At 47.0% G+C, this 15,795-nt stretch overlaps 1 protein-coding gene across 2 annotated transcripts in view; it reads right to left on the reverse strand.

Moving 5' to 3' along the window:
* Positions 1-15,795, reverse strand: part of ARHGAP1 (Rho GTPase activating protein 1) — a 96,122-nt gene that overhangs the window by 18,611 nt on the left and 61,716 nt on the right. For both annotated transcript variants that reach the window (XM_063944538.1, XM_063944539.1), the window contains exons 4-5: positions 15,115-15,202; positions 13,266-13,397 (exon numbers count right to left, since the gene is read on the reverse strand). In XM_063944538.1, the coding sequence (XP_063800608.1) occupies positions 13,266-13,397; positions 15,115-15,202 (220 nt within the window). The remainder of the gene's footprint in view (positions 1-13,265; positions 13,398-15,114; positions 15,203-15,795) is intronic.

Consider the following 15,795-nt stretch of genomic DNA (forward strand, 5'->3'; position numbering starts at 1 on the left):
ATATTTCAGGTCTTTCTTGAAAACGGCTCAAAAGTTGGAGTTCTCAAAAACTCCAACTCCAAAATTAAGTCCCCCGGCTCAGTGGGAGGACGAAAAGGGGAACATATGCTCAGAACCCCCAGTAAAAAGGTTTGACCTCTGGCAAGGATACCAACCGCCATAGAAATAGGATGGAGAGAGCTGAAAGTTGAACCTTCAGAACGCCCAGTATCAGTTCTACCTCTAGACCGGCCTGAAGGAAAATAGAAGTCTGGATAAGTGGAAGTTCGTTGAATTCCACCCACGTACTTGACACCAGGCCATATATCTCTTCCAATCTATGTAGTAGTACATGATTGTGACCAGCTACCTAGCGACAAACATCATAGAAATGGCCGTTCTTGGTATCTCTCTGTCTCTTAAGATCCGGGTTTCAAGAGCCACGCCGTTAAACTTGACCTGTGCAGGACTGGGTGTTGAAACGGTCCCTGATATAACAGGTCCTCCCACCGAGGCCACCGCCAAGGATCTTCCCCTAATAATCCTTGCAGTTCTGAGTACAACTGCGGGACCAGTCTGGTGCGATCAGGATCGCCCACATTCGTTCAATTTTCAACCCTTTCGGAAACCTGGGTATGAGTGGGAAAGGAGAAAAAATGTAAACCCTCCTGCAACACCAAGAAAGCGTTAATGCATCCACTCCGTCTGCTGCTGGATCCCTTGTCCTGGACACATATCTGGGCAGCTGATGGTTTTGTCAAGACGTCATTAGGTCCACTTGAGGTAGACCCCATCTCCATACCACAATGTCGAACATCCGTGTAGGCACCACTCTCCCGGATAATTGTCCTGGCGACATGAGAGAATCTGCTTTCCCAGTATTCATCCCCTGGAATGAACACTGCCAAGAGGATGATGCGTCGCCTTTCTGCCAACAACAAGAACCTTGTGTCAGCCCTTGGCGCCTTCCTGCTCATTGTTCCTCCTTGACGGTTTAAGCAAGCCGTCGTAATGCCACTGTCCGACCGTATCCTGACGTGTTGACCCATGACTAGGTCTTCGGCTAAGTACACCGCTCTCAGTTCGAGAATGTACATGGGCAGGCTGCTCTCCAGTAACGTCCATCTGCCCTGAAACTGATGTTCCTCTAAGACGACACCCAAACCTCTGAAACTGTCGTCTGTTGTCAGGATCCTCTAATCCCAAATGCCGAATCTCTTGCCAGCTGCGAGATTCCTATGTAACAACCACCAAATTAAGGAGGTTCGTATGCACGGTGGAAACCGGATTCTTCGATATAGAAACCAGTGCGAACTTGCTCCCTAAGCAATGAGGTTTATCTGGAATTGTTGAAAATGAAGTCTGCCGTATTGGAGAGCCTCGAACGATGCCACCATTGTTCCGAGAAGATGCACACAGAGGTGTAGCGAAACCGTGTGTGTGTCCGCAGTTCCTGAGCCACTAAGCTCTGCAGGACCGGGACCTTGCACTCTGGTAGGAACACTCCCAAGTGTACCGTGTCCAAGAAGAGACTGAGGAATTGAATCTGTTGAGTTGGCATGAGGATGGGTTTCTGGAAATTTACAATCCACCCATGTTGCATGAGAAATAGATGAGATGTCTGAACATCCTTGATCAACTGTTACCATGCCTTGATCCGGAGATCGTGTAGAGATGGTACAATCGTGACACTCAACAAACTCAATCCTGCAACCATGATTGCCATGGGCTTCGTAAAGATTTGTGATGATAGACCTAATGGCAAGGCCCAGAATTGGCAGCGATCCATCACCAGTGCGAACCCTACTCAGCCTGGTGAGGAGCCCAGATTTGGATATGCAGACATGCATCCTGTATGCTTTCTGAGAGCAGTGGGGCAATCCCGTTGTAAACAAACTGACTGTGAGGTCTTTGTGGAAATCCAGTTTGTTGGGAGATTATGTTGTTTATGTAAAGGTCTGGTGAGGTTGTGGCCCAGATGTTCCTAAAACCTTCCAGACGTGAGCCCACCAACGGGGACCCCAGGTGAGCTGTTAGGCTGTCATGCCACGGTTTTGTCAGCAGGTTTATCCTGCTTTCTGGTTGCTGCCTGTGAGCGGCCTCTCCTCTGCCCCCACGTACTTGTGTACCGAAACCTCTTCCCCGGGCTCAAAAAGGACCGTGATCTAAATTAATGAAATTAAAAACTGGTCCCAAATAACCTCTCCGTATCTGTGGAGTGGTTCTTATATAAGGCGTAGGCATAAAGGTGGACTTCCCTGCAGTAGCCTGCAAAATCCACTTGTCCAACTGTAGACCGAAAAGCATTTCACCCCCAAAGGGGGTGGATTCTACCGCCTTCATGGTGTCAGAGTCTCCCTGCCATTCTCTGAGCCATAAAATCCGTCTAACAGATATGGCCGATGCGGAGATGCGCGATGCTATCCTGCTAATATCCTTTGAGGCTTGACACAAGCATGAAACAGATAAATAACCTGTACAATACGTCCAGACCATGCTCCCATGGCCCTGTAGACCCAAGTTCAGATGATCGCAGGTTTCTGTGTTGCACCTGCTGCTACCAAAACTTTGCCTTGCAAAATAGTCACATTAAGTATTGGTAAGATTGTCTTCTTCGACAACCTTCCTAGGGAAGCATCCACTACTGGTGGGTTCTCCCACTTAACCATTACACCCATAGGCAGGGGATAAGTTACTTGAGACCCCTTATTCTTTTTTTTTCCGGAAATTGAAAATGTTTGTCAGGGGATTCCCAAAAGCCTCTTCCATTTGAGATTGGAGGGATTTAGGAATGGCAAACACTACTGAACGCGGCTTTTGGGATTCGAACAATTCGAATTCTTCTTCCATTACCGCTTCAAATAAAGACTCAAGACCTGAGATTGCCGTGTCCTTTTCTGGAAAATCGGCGCTTAGGTTAGATTCAATAAACTCACCTTCCTCTGTATCAATGAGAAGACCCTCTTCCTCCTTCCGGTATAATAGGAAGAGGTCTCTTAACTGCCTTGCGCACATTCGTTTCTGTATGTGTGGGTGGCGTTAACCTGATGAGAAATTCCTCCACCAATCTTAGTTTTATTCTATTTGCAAAGTTGAGCGTGTTCCCTTCCTTCACGCTTTCTGCAACCGCAATCTGGTTTAGCGGGCTTGGCTGGTGCTTTTGACTGAAACAGCAGACACACACATATAGAATATTCAGCGGTACTTTCACCCTTTTAATTAGGTAGAGAAAGACCGTAGGGATGATGCAAACGATAGCCTTTACCTGGCCGGCTGTGTCTTCAGAATTAAATTATTATTATTATCTTCCATATAACAGCCGTCTTACAACCCTTGCACCTCCAACTGTGAATCAGCTTTTATGAGCGGGGTTGATGTTCAGTTGCATCCCTTTATTTTCACAGGATCTTTTAAATAGAAGTCCTTGAAAATATAAAGCATAAAGATCTATGATTAATATACAGGAGGATCCTTTGCAGCAGCAACCACTATTCACCAGAAGAGGGAGCCAAATCCTCTATTTTTAACAGGCCAGATTTCTCATAAGTAGAGGGAGCACTCATATTTTAATATAAGCCCCACCCCCTATTCTGACTGGCCAGACCTCATGTCCCCACGAAGAGGGGCGTGTTCTTGCTAACAGTGACGTTTGGCGCCTCTTAGTCCCGAAAAATGTCCGCATTTGAAAATTTTGTGACACCTCAATTACATTTACAAAGGTACCCTGAGCCCCTAATGTCCCAGCGCTAGTTGGTTTACGTGCTCCACGTTAGGAAACGATGGAGCGCCTAGTCTGCCGTGGCCTCCTGTCCTCACAGCGCGTCCCATAGCGAGACGCCTCTGCTGCATGAGTCACCCTCCACCCCGCCGCTCACACAACACCGTCTCTCCCGATCTCCTCCCTATGCTGCACCGCGGAGTTACCTCGCCGCATGTGCAGCGTAGGAGCGGGAAGAGACGGCTGCAGCTGGCCGGGAGGCTGGAAGACTGTGACAGTGTCTCCGTGAGGAGGCGGCGGCGGGAGGGGGATGATCGCATGTGCCTCGTTCTTACGTCCGCTCACTCCTGCTACCCCTGCTGCGGGTACACTGATCTCCCCACCGCTGTTAACAAGGGAGATCAGTGTGTAAAAAAAAAAAATGACGCAGCGCTCACTAAAGAGGGGACGCAGGGAGAGCTGGCTGGAGGTACTGGATAAAGCTGTGGAGGGAGGGAGAGTGGGGGACGCCGCGCTGCCATTGTTCTAATAAATAGTCAGATGGCAGCAGCGTGGTGTGGGGCTAAGAAACTAGGGCTTCTGTTACCACCAGTACTCACGACACCTCAGAGTCCTCCTCCCGTTGAGAGATCTAGATCCCTTTAGCTGGGATCCTCGTCTCTCCACACTGCAGACACTTGTACTCCTTTTACTAGGTGGACGGAGTCCTTTATTCTTTTAGTTAAGCCTGCACCCTCCTTCCATTTAAGTGGGATTGGGCATCGTCTTTTTTTCTGTGCTCAAGCCTGCACCCTCCTTCCATTTAGGTGGGATTGGGCAGCTTTCATTAGGAAAAAGCCTGCACCCTCCTTTTAGTTAGGAGGGACAGGGCCAGTATAAAACAATACAAATCAAAAATATAAATAAATAAAATAAGTAAATTGTCTTCATGGAGCAGGAGCTCCCATCTTGTGCTTCTTCCTCCTGGCACAATTTTCCAAACTGAGGGAGGAGGGATGTGAAGGGGGAGGAGCCGGCTGTGCACACAATGCTAATTTTAGATTGTGCCACACCTCCGGTTGCAAGCTTCACACCCCTACTGTATAGGACTCCAGTGTCCCCTAGTGGATGAAAGAGAAAATGCCAAAATACTGTGGGCAGAGGTTCTAAGCCTTGTAGAGAGATAAAGTACCAACCAATCAGCTCCTGTCATTTTTCTAACACAGCCTGTAACATGGCAGTTACGAGCTGATTGGCTGGAACTTAGGGGCTGATTCAGATCTGATCGCTGCTGTGGGTTTTCGCAATGCGCAGGCGCAACAGCCCGCAGCAACGGGGAGCGCCGGGATGGTGCGAAAAATCGGACCGCACATGCGATCGCAAGAAGATTGACAGGAAGAGGGCGTTTTTGTGGGTGGCAACTGACCGTTTCCAGGGAGTGTCCGGAAAAACGCAGAGGGACTCGGCGTTTTGTGGGAGGAATTGTGACGTCCGCTCCAGCCCCGATCATCGCAGCAGCTGAGTAAGTCCTGGGCTGAGCAGAAACTGCACAAATTTCTGTTCGTGCAGCTCTCCTGCACATGCGATCGCACCCCTGCACAGCGAATTCCCCCTCCCATTTAGGTGGCGACTACCTGATCGCAGGGATGCAAAAAACGCACCCTAGCGATCAGGTCTGAATTACCCTCTTTATCTCTATGTATATACAGTGGGGCAAAAAAGTATTTGGACAGCCGCAGATTGTGCAAGTTGACCCACTTAAAAAGATGAGAGAGGTCTGTAATTTCCATCATAGGTACACTTCAACTGTGAGAGACAGAATCTGAAAAAAACAACCCAGGAAATCACATTGTATGATTTTTAAATAATTTATTTGTATAATCTTGCGGAAAATAAATATTTGGACAATCAAAAAGTTCAACTCAATACTTTGCAATATAACCTCGGTTGGCAATTACAGAGGTCAAACGTTTCCTGTAGTTCTTGACCAGGTTTGAGGGGAATCTTGTGTCTCACCGCTGCGTGTTGACCCCCTGTGTGTGCCGCGCTGCTCTGACTGGACGCGGCCTGTCTGTGACGGGCGCCATCCTAGAGCCGCTGTAGCCTGCTGTGTGTGCCCTGCTCCCTCCTCCCGGCCAGCCTGACTTCTGGGGACCGGATTGCGAGGACCGCCGCCTGCACGTCCTGCAAGTTGGTCTCCCCTCCTCGTGCTGGAGCTGCTGATCCGGACGCGCTGTCTGTGCGGGACTGCCGGGTGCCATTTTGGAATCGGCGGAGAGCGCGGCCCTGCTCCCGCCTGCACCTCTCCCGCTGCCCGCTCTCTGTATTACCAGACCTGTACCAGGGTCACTGGAGCCTCTCCTGCCGAGGAGTGCAGTGCCTGCTGCACTGTGTGGCCTGTTTGTGGGGGTGATATCTCCAGAATCTCTGTGCTGTCTCCTGTGGCCATTCGGATCATCAGTCTGCCTGTTTCTGCTGCTGCTGAAGGTGCCTGGACTCTGTGGGGTGGTGAGTGGTGGTGTACCCCTCTCCCTCCCCCTCTGTGCTCCTGTGTTGCATACGCCCCTACTGAGTCTCATTATATTTCACCATGTGTTTCTGAGAGAACTGTGCACTCCTTGAGGGGAATTCTCTCCACGCTCCTTACTCTCTCTGGATTTATATTACATATCTCTGCAGTGTCTGCTGGAAGATTTATAAAATAACCTTCACTTCCCTTGCTCTGCTGTGTTAGCCTGATGGTCCGGCGTTGCCGCGCCTCTGCTGCGGCCCGTCTCGCGCAGTTTGCTCACGTAGAACGGCCTCCTGCTTCCTCTGCATCTTCATCTCCGTCGTCATCTGCCTCCTCTCCCCCTTCTCCCAACATGGCGGAAGTTGCTGAAGTCACTATGTCTCAACTTTTACAAGCCATTACGGATTCTGAGAAACGTCTCACAGATAAAGTGGCGGAGTGGCCAAGATATGCAGAAGCTCAGGGACAGGGTTGGGGAGATGGAGAACCGCATTTCTACGCTGGAAGACTCCTATACGCCTATTCCTGCCAGACTTACTTCCCTGGAATCACAGATGTCTGCGTGCAAACTTAAATTGATGGATATCGAAGGATGCCTCAGACGGAATAATGTTCACTTTGTGGGCCTTGCCGAAAAGGAGGAGGGCTCCCAAACGGAACAATTTCTGGAGACCTGGTTATTATCCACATTCGGCAAGGAGTCGTTTACCCCACAGTTTGATATTGAGCGACCCCACCGAGTTCCTACCCGCCGCCTTCCTCCGGGTGCGCAGCCCAGGACCTTTAATCGCTAAGATCCTTCATTACAAGGACAGGGATACTATTCTACGTCTTGCCAGGATTAAAGGGTCGATGGAACATGGGGGTCAGAGGGTGGCCGTGTTTCAGGATTTTTCGTCTGAGGTCCAGAAATCCCGTTCACAGTATACGCAGGTTAAACAGAGGCTGCGTGATCTGCAACTACAATATTCTATGTTATACCATGCGCGGCTCAGGGTGGTGTCTGGCAACCGCACATATTTCTTTGACACTCCAAGGGAAGCTTCGGCTTGGACTGACTTGCAGCCTAATCACCGCGCTGCTCCACCTTGAGAAACTTTTATACATATTCCTTGCTTAGGTTTTCCTTTTCTAGCATTTATTGATTGGTCCCTTAGTGTTGGATGGTTCCGATAATGCTTTTTGGCAGGGCCGCTATTTACATATTTGTTACTGGTATGATTCTGATGATAGGCTGGGGACTTCATGTCCTATAGGTTATGGGGTTTCGTTGCCCCCGCAGTTAGTTGATTTTTCTCTTATAGTCGGACTCTCTTCTGGAGTCATTGTAATGTTTGGGAATAGGTGTACCTATGTTTGGGTTGGTATGCGGGGTGGGGGTAGTTGGGTTTTGTTATTTTTCTTACCTTTGTTTTTTTTGTTGTATGTGCTTTTCTTGTGCTGTTTTGTATTCTGCGTGCTGACTTATGTCTGTTCTCTTTCTGCGTGGGGGGTGGCTGGTGCCGTGATGGGGTTCTGCTGGCTTAGTGTTTCTGTACTCCAATTCTATGCGTCACTATGGTAAACATCATCTGGTGGAACGTTCGCGGCCTTAATAAGGTCAAGCGTTCTCTAGTTTTAAAGTATATTAAGACCCAAAATCCGGGTTTGGTTTGCCTTATGGAGACGCATCTTATTGGCAGCAGAGTTCTTTCACTCAAGATACCTTGGGTGTGGTGGGCATTTCACTCCACCTTCCATTCTAATTCTAGGGGTCTATCGCAACGGATTCATAAAAATATGAATTTTGTATGCACTAAGGTCCAAATTGACCCTTTAGGATGTTACGCGTTTCTAGCTGGCACAATACACAGTTCTCCATTTGTGCTACTTGAGATATATATATATATATATATATATATATATATATATATATATATATAGCTCCCGAATATGAACGGCACTGGAGTCAGATTTTTTGCAAAATTATTGTATTAAATGGCCATTTAATACAATAATTTTGCAAAAAATCTGACTCCAGTGCCGTTCATATTCGGGAGCTGCATGTCACTTTTAGAACTGGCACGGAGAACGCTGTGGATGAGAGCTTGTGAGTGCAGACTGTTGCTGCAAGGATATATATATATCTATCTATCTATCTATCTATCTATCTATATATATATATATATATATATACACACACACATATGTATATATATACACACACACACACACACACACACACACACACTCTCCCCCCCCCCCACCCCCACCCCCACCACCCACCACCCCTTATAACTGGAATTCTTGCGAAGGCATGTGCCTTTATGCAGGAATTTCCCTCTGTCCCTGCTGTATGCATTGGTAATTTTAATGCTGCTTTGGATGAGGCTGCTGATAGGTGGAGGCCTGCTGCCCAGAGTGCGTCTACTGGACCGACTGCCTTTGCCCGCCTGATCTCCGAGCTGGGTCTTGTGGATGTCTGGCGCTTGTGAAATCCATTTGTCAGCGGTTTCTCCTGTTTTTCAAGTTCCCATGGAGTATTCTCCCGCATAGATATGGCACTGCATACTTGCTTCATTACTTCCCTGTGTATCCTCAGTGAGATATTTGCCACATGGGATATCTGATCACTCCCCTATATTGTTATCCTTGTGCTTTGATATATCTAGGGGGGCATCCTTTTGGAGGTTTAACCCTTTTTGGTTGACTCAGATGGGTGCAGAGTTTTTTTACTAATAACCCTATTTGCCATAATGCCCCATTGGTATGGGACGCCTATAAGGCTTTCATTAATTTCCAGAGTCGCCCACTTGAAGGTATTTAGTAGGAGATCTGAGGAGGAGTGGTGAACTTGAACAGACTTATTTGTATAGCGGCCTCCCTGCGGATCGGGTGGAATGGCTGATTATTCATAAGCAATGGACGGATTTACTTCTTGATAAATCAAAGAGATGTCTACTGTTTCGCGCCCATGATCTTTAATTGCAGGGGGATTGGTCCAGAAAATTTCTAGCCTATTTGACTAGACAGGAGCGGGCCCCCACCACTGTGCATAGTATTAGGAGCATGTCTGGCGTTGTTTGTACAGATACCCCTTCTATAGCTTCTAGTTTTTATGCACACTTTCTGGATGTTCATAGCTCTAGGGTGCAGTACACACATTCAGCATTATCTGATTTTTTGAACAGGATAGAGGTTCCCGCCCTGAGTCCCGAGTCCCGGCATCTTTTGGAAGCGCCCATCACATTGGAGGAGGTTGGAAATGCCATTAGGTCCTTTCCCAGTAATAAGGCCCCCGGGGGTAGATGTTCCCCCTATTGAACTGTATAAAACTCATCTGGATTTTTTTTACCCCAAACTTTTGTTAATTTTTGAATCTTTGTTGCAGGATGGTACTCTTCCCCCTTCTATGGCTGAGGCGCTGGTGGTGCTGATACAGAAACCGGGTAAAGATCACCTCCTCTTAGACTCGTACCGTGCTATCTCCTTGCTGTCAACGGACATAAAAATGCTTGCCAAAATTTTGGGCTCCGGCTTAACAATGTGGTACTGGAGTTGATCCATTCTGATCAGACTAGCTTAATGCCAGGCAGATCTACCACGGTTAATCTCAGACGTTTATTTACGTATATGCAGTTGGCGGGTGATGAGTTGGACGGTGCGATTGTTGTTTCTCTGGACGCTGCCCACGCCTTTGATTCTGTGGAATGGGTGTATCTCTGGGAGGTTCTTGTAAGATTTGGGATAGGCCTGAATTTGTTGTCCTGGGTTAAGATCTTGTATTCCTGTCCGGCTGCAAGAGTTGTCGTCAACGACTTCACTACTGAGTCTTTTCTGCTGGGGAGGGGGACTCGACAGGGGTGCCCTCTGTCCCCGCTACTTTTTGCTCTTACCATAGAGCCCTTGGCTTGCGCTGTTAGGGCTGCCGTGAATATTACTGGGCTTCATATTGTGGGTCAAGAGGAAAAAAAATTGGTTTATACGTGGACGACATGATATTATTTTTGAAGGATCTCTCCCCTTCATTGCCCGCCCTTCTTGAATTGGTACGGGAGTTTTACTCTCTCGGGTATCTGTATTAATTGGGATAATTCAGTGGTTTTCCGTTGAGCCCCTCTACATCACCTTCCCTCTCCTACGACTTTCCCCTTAAGTGGTGTACCTAGTTTAAATATCTTGGTATTCAAATTCTCATTCTCCTAAAGATTTTGGCGCCTTGAATTTGACCCCCCAGATTGATAATTTACGCGTAAAAACGTGAACCTGGCAGAAACTCCCTTTGACTGTTACGGGTCGTGTGAACATTGTTAAAATGGTCATCCAACCTAAATGTCTTTATATACTGCAGAATGCTCCAGTTTATATCCCTGTCTCCCATTTTTTGTTGATTTCCCATTATATTGCCTCTTTTATTTGGGGAGCTAAACGGGCCCGTATTGCATACAAAACGCTTTGTAGACCCAGAGTGTAGGGTGGTCTGGCATTGCCGGATATACACCTATATTATTTAGCTGCCCAGCTGGTACAACTAAGTGAATGGGTCACTCCGGGGGATTATGGGAATTTCCCAGTGGCTCTTTTGGATAAATCAGGCATAGCGTTTTCTCCGTTGCAGTTTTTACTAGCACGTACTTCATTGTCCTCTCTTCCCCCCATTACTACAACAGGCTTGTAGAGTCTGGCTGGCCACTGGGAAGTTGCTGGGAGACTCCACTGTAGACCCCTGCTCTCCACTTTGGAACAATATGTCTTTTTCTGAAACTTATGGTTTAGAGGGTAACTCTGGCTGGGCCTCCTTTGGGGTGTCTGCCTTGGAACAGTTTTACCAGGGTGGGGTGCTCCATAGTTTTGATTTATCTACTACGTTTGCCATCCCTAGGCATTATTTTTTTCGGTATTTGCAGCTCCAGCATGCATTGATGGCGCAGTGGCGGGGCTCTGCTCCACAACTCTCTGAATCCCCTGTTCATACAATAATCCGTACGTTGCCTTCTCGTGGAAGGGTTTCTGTTCTCAACTCCTCCCTCCTCTCCTCCTCTGGGTCGGATGGGCTGAGAGCCCTCCGAGCTAAATGGGTACAAGATTTGGGTACATTAGATGATGGGGATTGGGACCATATCCTGGCCTCCTCACGTGGGGCCAAGGCGAGTGCTAGATTCCAGCAGGTACAGCTGTATATCCTACATAGGGTCTACTGGACTCCTTGTGGTTTGTTTAAGTTTGAAGGCTCGGCTTCTGATAACTGCCCGAAATGTTCTGCTCCAGCTTCTGGGTTCTGGCACCTGCTTTTGCAGTGCCCGGGGGTGGATGGTTTCTGGAGGGATGTTACGGCCTCTGTGTGTCACACAGGTATACAGATTCCGCTGATGACTCCACGTATCTGCATATTTGGTCTCGATTTACAGGAATACCTCCAGTCTCATTCTTGTCTTTATGTCAATAACACTTTAACATTAGCTTGCGTGTGTATAACCCGCAACTGGATGGCTCCTGCCCCTCCGTCATCTGCTAAGTGGATTGCCCTAGTGAATACTGCTCTCTCCCATGAGCGTTTCATGTATAATAAACGCAACTGCCCAATGAAATTTGATAAGGTATGGGGCCCCTAGAAGAACTCTCGGCACTTTATTGATCCTTAGCCATAAATACTAGATGGATGTGTTATATTTAACGGACCGGCCTATTTCCCACGCATCTCAGCACGCACCTAAGCACGTCACTTGGTTTATATTTCTCTTTAATATTCTGATGAACAGTATATGTATATCCTTTCAATTTATTGATGAAATGTCTCTTATGTTTGGTCGCTGGCTAACTTAATTTAGAACCCTTAATACTCTCTGACTACAGCCTGTGGAACTGTTTAGTGTTTATGCGCCTGATGTCTGGATATGCCTCTCACTCACAGTCTTGTTAATGTCTATAGGCGACACATGAAGAGCACAGGCATGGTTTTACAACGGTTTATTTGTATGTTAGTTTTTGTCTTTTCTCTATTATTTGTTACTATGTTTTTTAAAACAATAAAAAAAAATACTCGATAAAAAAAAAAAAGAAGAAAAAAAGCGCATAAACTAGTCAGTGGGACAATGGTGGCGAGTGTTATGGAGTGACTATTCACTATTTACACTTTTCAGATCAGATGGACGTGTTTGAATTTGGCAATTGCCAGGAGAACGCCTGATGCCAGAGAGTACAGTACCTATAATAAAGCACTGGAGGTGGTGGCGTTATGCTGGGGGGCTGTTTCAGCTGGTTTGGCATGGGTCCACTAGTTGTAGTGCATGGTCACATTACCTCTGAAGTATAGAGAGGTTCTCGATAACTCTGTGCTTCCTACATTGTGGCAGTCCTACAGAGATGACAAATGTTTTTATCAGGATGACAACGCCACCAGTCATGTCATTCAGTAACCCGCATGGACTGGCCAGCTCAGAGTCAAAATCTTAACCCCAATGAGAACCTCTGATGAATTGGTGCAACGGGTCCGTTCTTGGCCGACTCGACCTTCTTCAGTGTCGCTGTTGGTCACTGTACTTAAGGAGGAATGGATAACATACCGCCTGCTGTTGTCCAGGAACTTGTGGACACTTTGACAAGAAGGGTGTCTGCAGTAATCACTGCACATGGTGGACCTACAAAGTACTGTACCGATGTAAAAAAAAAATCTCATTGATCTATTTGCTGTCAGTATCCAATCACTTTTGTCTACACACACACACACACACACACACTACAAATATAGAAATTAAGTGTCACGGCGTACTACTTCATATATAAAGAACATCTGAAAATGGTCAATGCCCAGATTTTGTCACACCACTCAGCTTGCTGTACGGTCACTATGCCATTACCCAAATATGAGTTATGTGCACTTTAACATACAGACATTGTAAATGAAGCATTATGAGGTCTGTTAACAATGTACAGTGAACACCATTGATTTGTCTTAAAGAAAATTATAGGCCCACCACTGCCTCCAATACCATAGACTGTGTGACAATAGGTCAGAGCACTGCCAGAAAGAGGACGGAGCACAGCTAGGCGACAATACATCTTGTGACCGTACATTAAACATACAGCTCATATTCTTACTTGCGGTCAAACTCTCGATATGCATCTCTAAGCCAACCCAGAGATGGCTTGTTATCACTGGTCAAGCCATGGTGCAGGTACACCAGTGTGTAATCGCTCTCAACGTACTGGTCCAATGTGTGCTTCAGGTACCTGCGGGGGAAAAGCAAAGGTCATGCCACAGAGCGGCCACACGTGTCTCATCAGGACTGCACTACAAATGATAGGGTCGTTGTATCCTGCTGTTATTGCCAAACATTTTCTCCACGATTCAGGTTTCTAACTATTCATTACACTATTTATTCCAAGCTGTCCGTTAGCATACCACCGGTGGCCAAATGTGTGCAGAATTTAGGAGCCAAATCATAGGGAAAGCCTGGGAATCTGCTTAGAATTATTTACGAACATTATTTATAGGGGGACCTGTGGCCGCACAATGCAGGGGAAGGCTCTCCTGGCTCCATCACGGAACCTTGATAATACTGTGGCCCAGAAGTGCAGAGCCGGTGTTGGAATGCAATAGAATAGAACTTTGTGATTTGCAATGAAATATCTACGACCTATTCAATATACTTTACTTTTTTAAAAAGGGGAGTAATAAGCACATGCATTTTTGTGGTTGACAAGTTGGTATCCTCACATTTTACCTCCAACATGTGCAATGGAAGAGTCATGAGCGGGTGCTTTTCTGGTCTGCAATCTTCTCCTAACAGTGATCCCTACCTTCCCTATGCGGGGTATACAAGCAGGGAAGTCTATGTCAGAGGACACAGCAGACAGGAAGAGTGCTGGAATCTGGAATTCCATATCTATTTATGGCGACAGCCACGTGACATCTACTGTCTCAACTGAAAGTTCTGCTTTAGAATAACAGTTCATTCCTATTCTTGTATTATGACCAAATACGCTTTGATCCTATAGATCACAGGTTCTCAAACTCGGTCCTCAGGACCCCACACAGGGCATGTTTTGCAGGTCTCCTCACAGAATCACAAGTGAAATACTTAGCTCCACCTGTGGACCTTTTAAAATGTGTCAGTGAGTAATTAATACACCTGTGCACTTGCTGGGTTACCTGCAAAACATGCACCGTGTGGGGTCCTGAGGACCGAGTTTGAGAACCCCTGCTATAGATAATTAAACACAAAACTTGGCTGTGTTGAACTTTGTTTAGGGTGTGAGACTCCTGACAAGAACCTCCTACTATGCTGCTGCTACTGTTCAGGCTCTCGTACTGCCCTTACATTGGCATAAACCTTGCTGCACGTGGACATACGGGATGTAGTTATATTGCCGGCAGTCGGGACCCCGGCGGTCAGGATACCGACGCCGGAATCCCGGACATACGCGTCAATACTCTGCTCCTCTGTATGTAGCCAGGTTTTGAAGAACAGAGAACAAACACATCCATGTATAAGGGTTAGTGCAGTTTCATGAGGCCATCGGAGACCAAAGTGTATGCAAGTTATACATTCTTGTTCTAATGTTTCTGCTATGTATAACCACACTTCATGTATCTTGTGCACTTAATGGCTTTTAAGTATGAAATGTTTTGGGGGCAGGGTAGAGAAAGAGGCCTCATGATCAAAAGAAGAGAGAGAGAGGCCATTAGCGGCCATTCTAAGCTACAATTTGGATTAGGCTGGAACACATGGGGGGGGGGGGGGGGGTAACAGAAATAGCAATAAAACAGCATGGAATGCAAGGTCAAGCACCAAATATGGTGTGATCTCTTACCACAAGGAGGAAAACATCTGACTGAATTAGCCAGCTGCCGAGTGTAATAACCGGAGACTGATTAATGACTCTAGCTGGTAACACGGCAGGCATGCTGACCACACAATGTGCTGGGATTACTACAGCTACTTACTCCAGGAGTTTGACGTGATCAAGCTGGTGACAGGGAGGCAGGCGGCAGGCACTGAACACAACAATTTTACGGCCATATTTGTCATCGCCTGTAAAAGAATCAAAGATATATTACAGAATTGCCATATACAAAGAAAAAAAAAAAAAAAGGGTAAAGTGTAAATAGACCCCTAGCCTACATACCATGGAGGCAGCCATTCTGTACCCAAGTGATGTCACTAACTCCTCAAGAATGGATTGGCTGCATGCTTGTGAATATTAACTATTGTAATCCTGGTTAGACTTAAGGGCCCTATACACTGCGCGATCAGCCGACGAGCTGCCCGACGGCAGATACGGGCGACTCGGCGGCAGTGAAGTTTCTTCACTCCCCCCGTCACCCGGCTCCATAACAGTGCAGGCAAATATGGACGAGATCATCCATATTGGCCTGCATGCACAAGCGACAGGGAACCAGCGATGAACGAGTGCGGCGCCGCGCATTGTTCATCGCTGGTGCCTCCACACCGAGATCGTTCATATCTTTCACTAATATCGCCCAGTGTGTAGGGCCTATTAACCATCAGATGCAACCATGCCTGCAAGTGCTCTATCTGACCTGGTTGCACTGGATGCGACCAGTCAGATAGAGAGAGTGTTAGCAGCGGCAGGGAAGATAAACTTCCCTCCGCTGCTGCTGTCA

This window comes from Pseudophryne corroboree, chromosome 11 (assembly GCF_028390025.1).
Source record: "Pseudophryne corroboree isolate aPseCor3 chromosome 11, aPseCor3.hap2, whole genome shotgun sequence".
Taxonomy (NCBI): Eukaryota; Metazoa; Chordata; class Amphibia; order Anura; family Myobatrachidae; genus Pseudophryne; species Pseudophryne corroboree.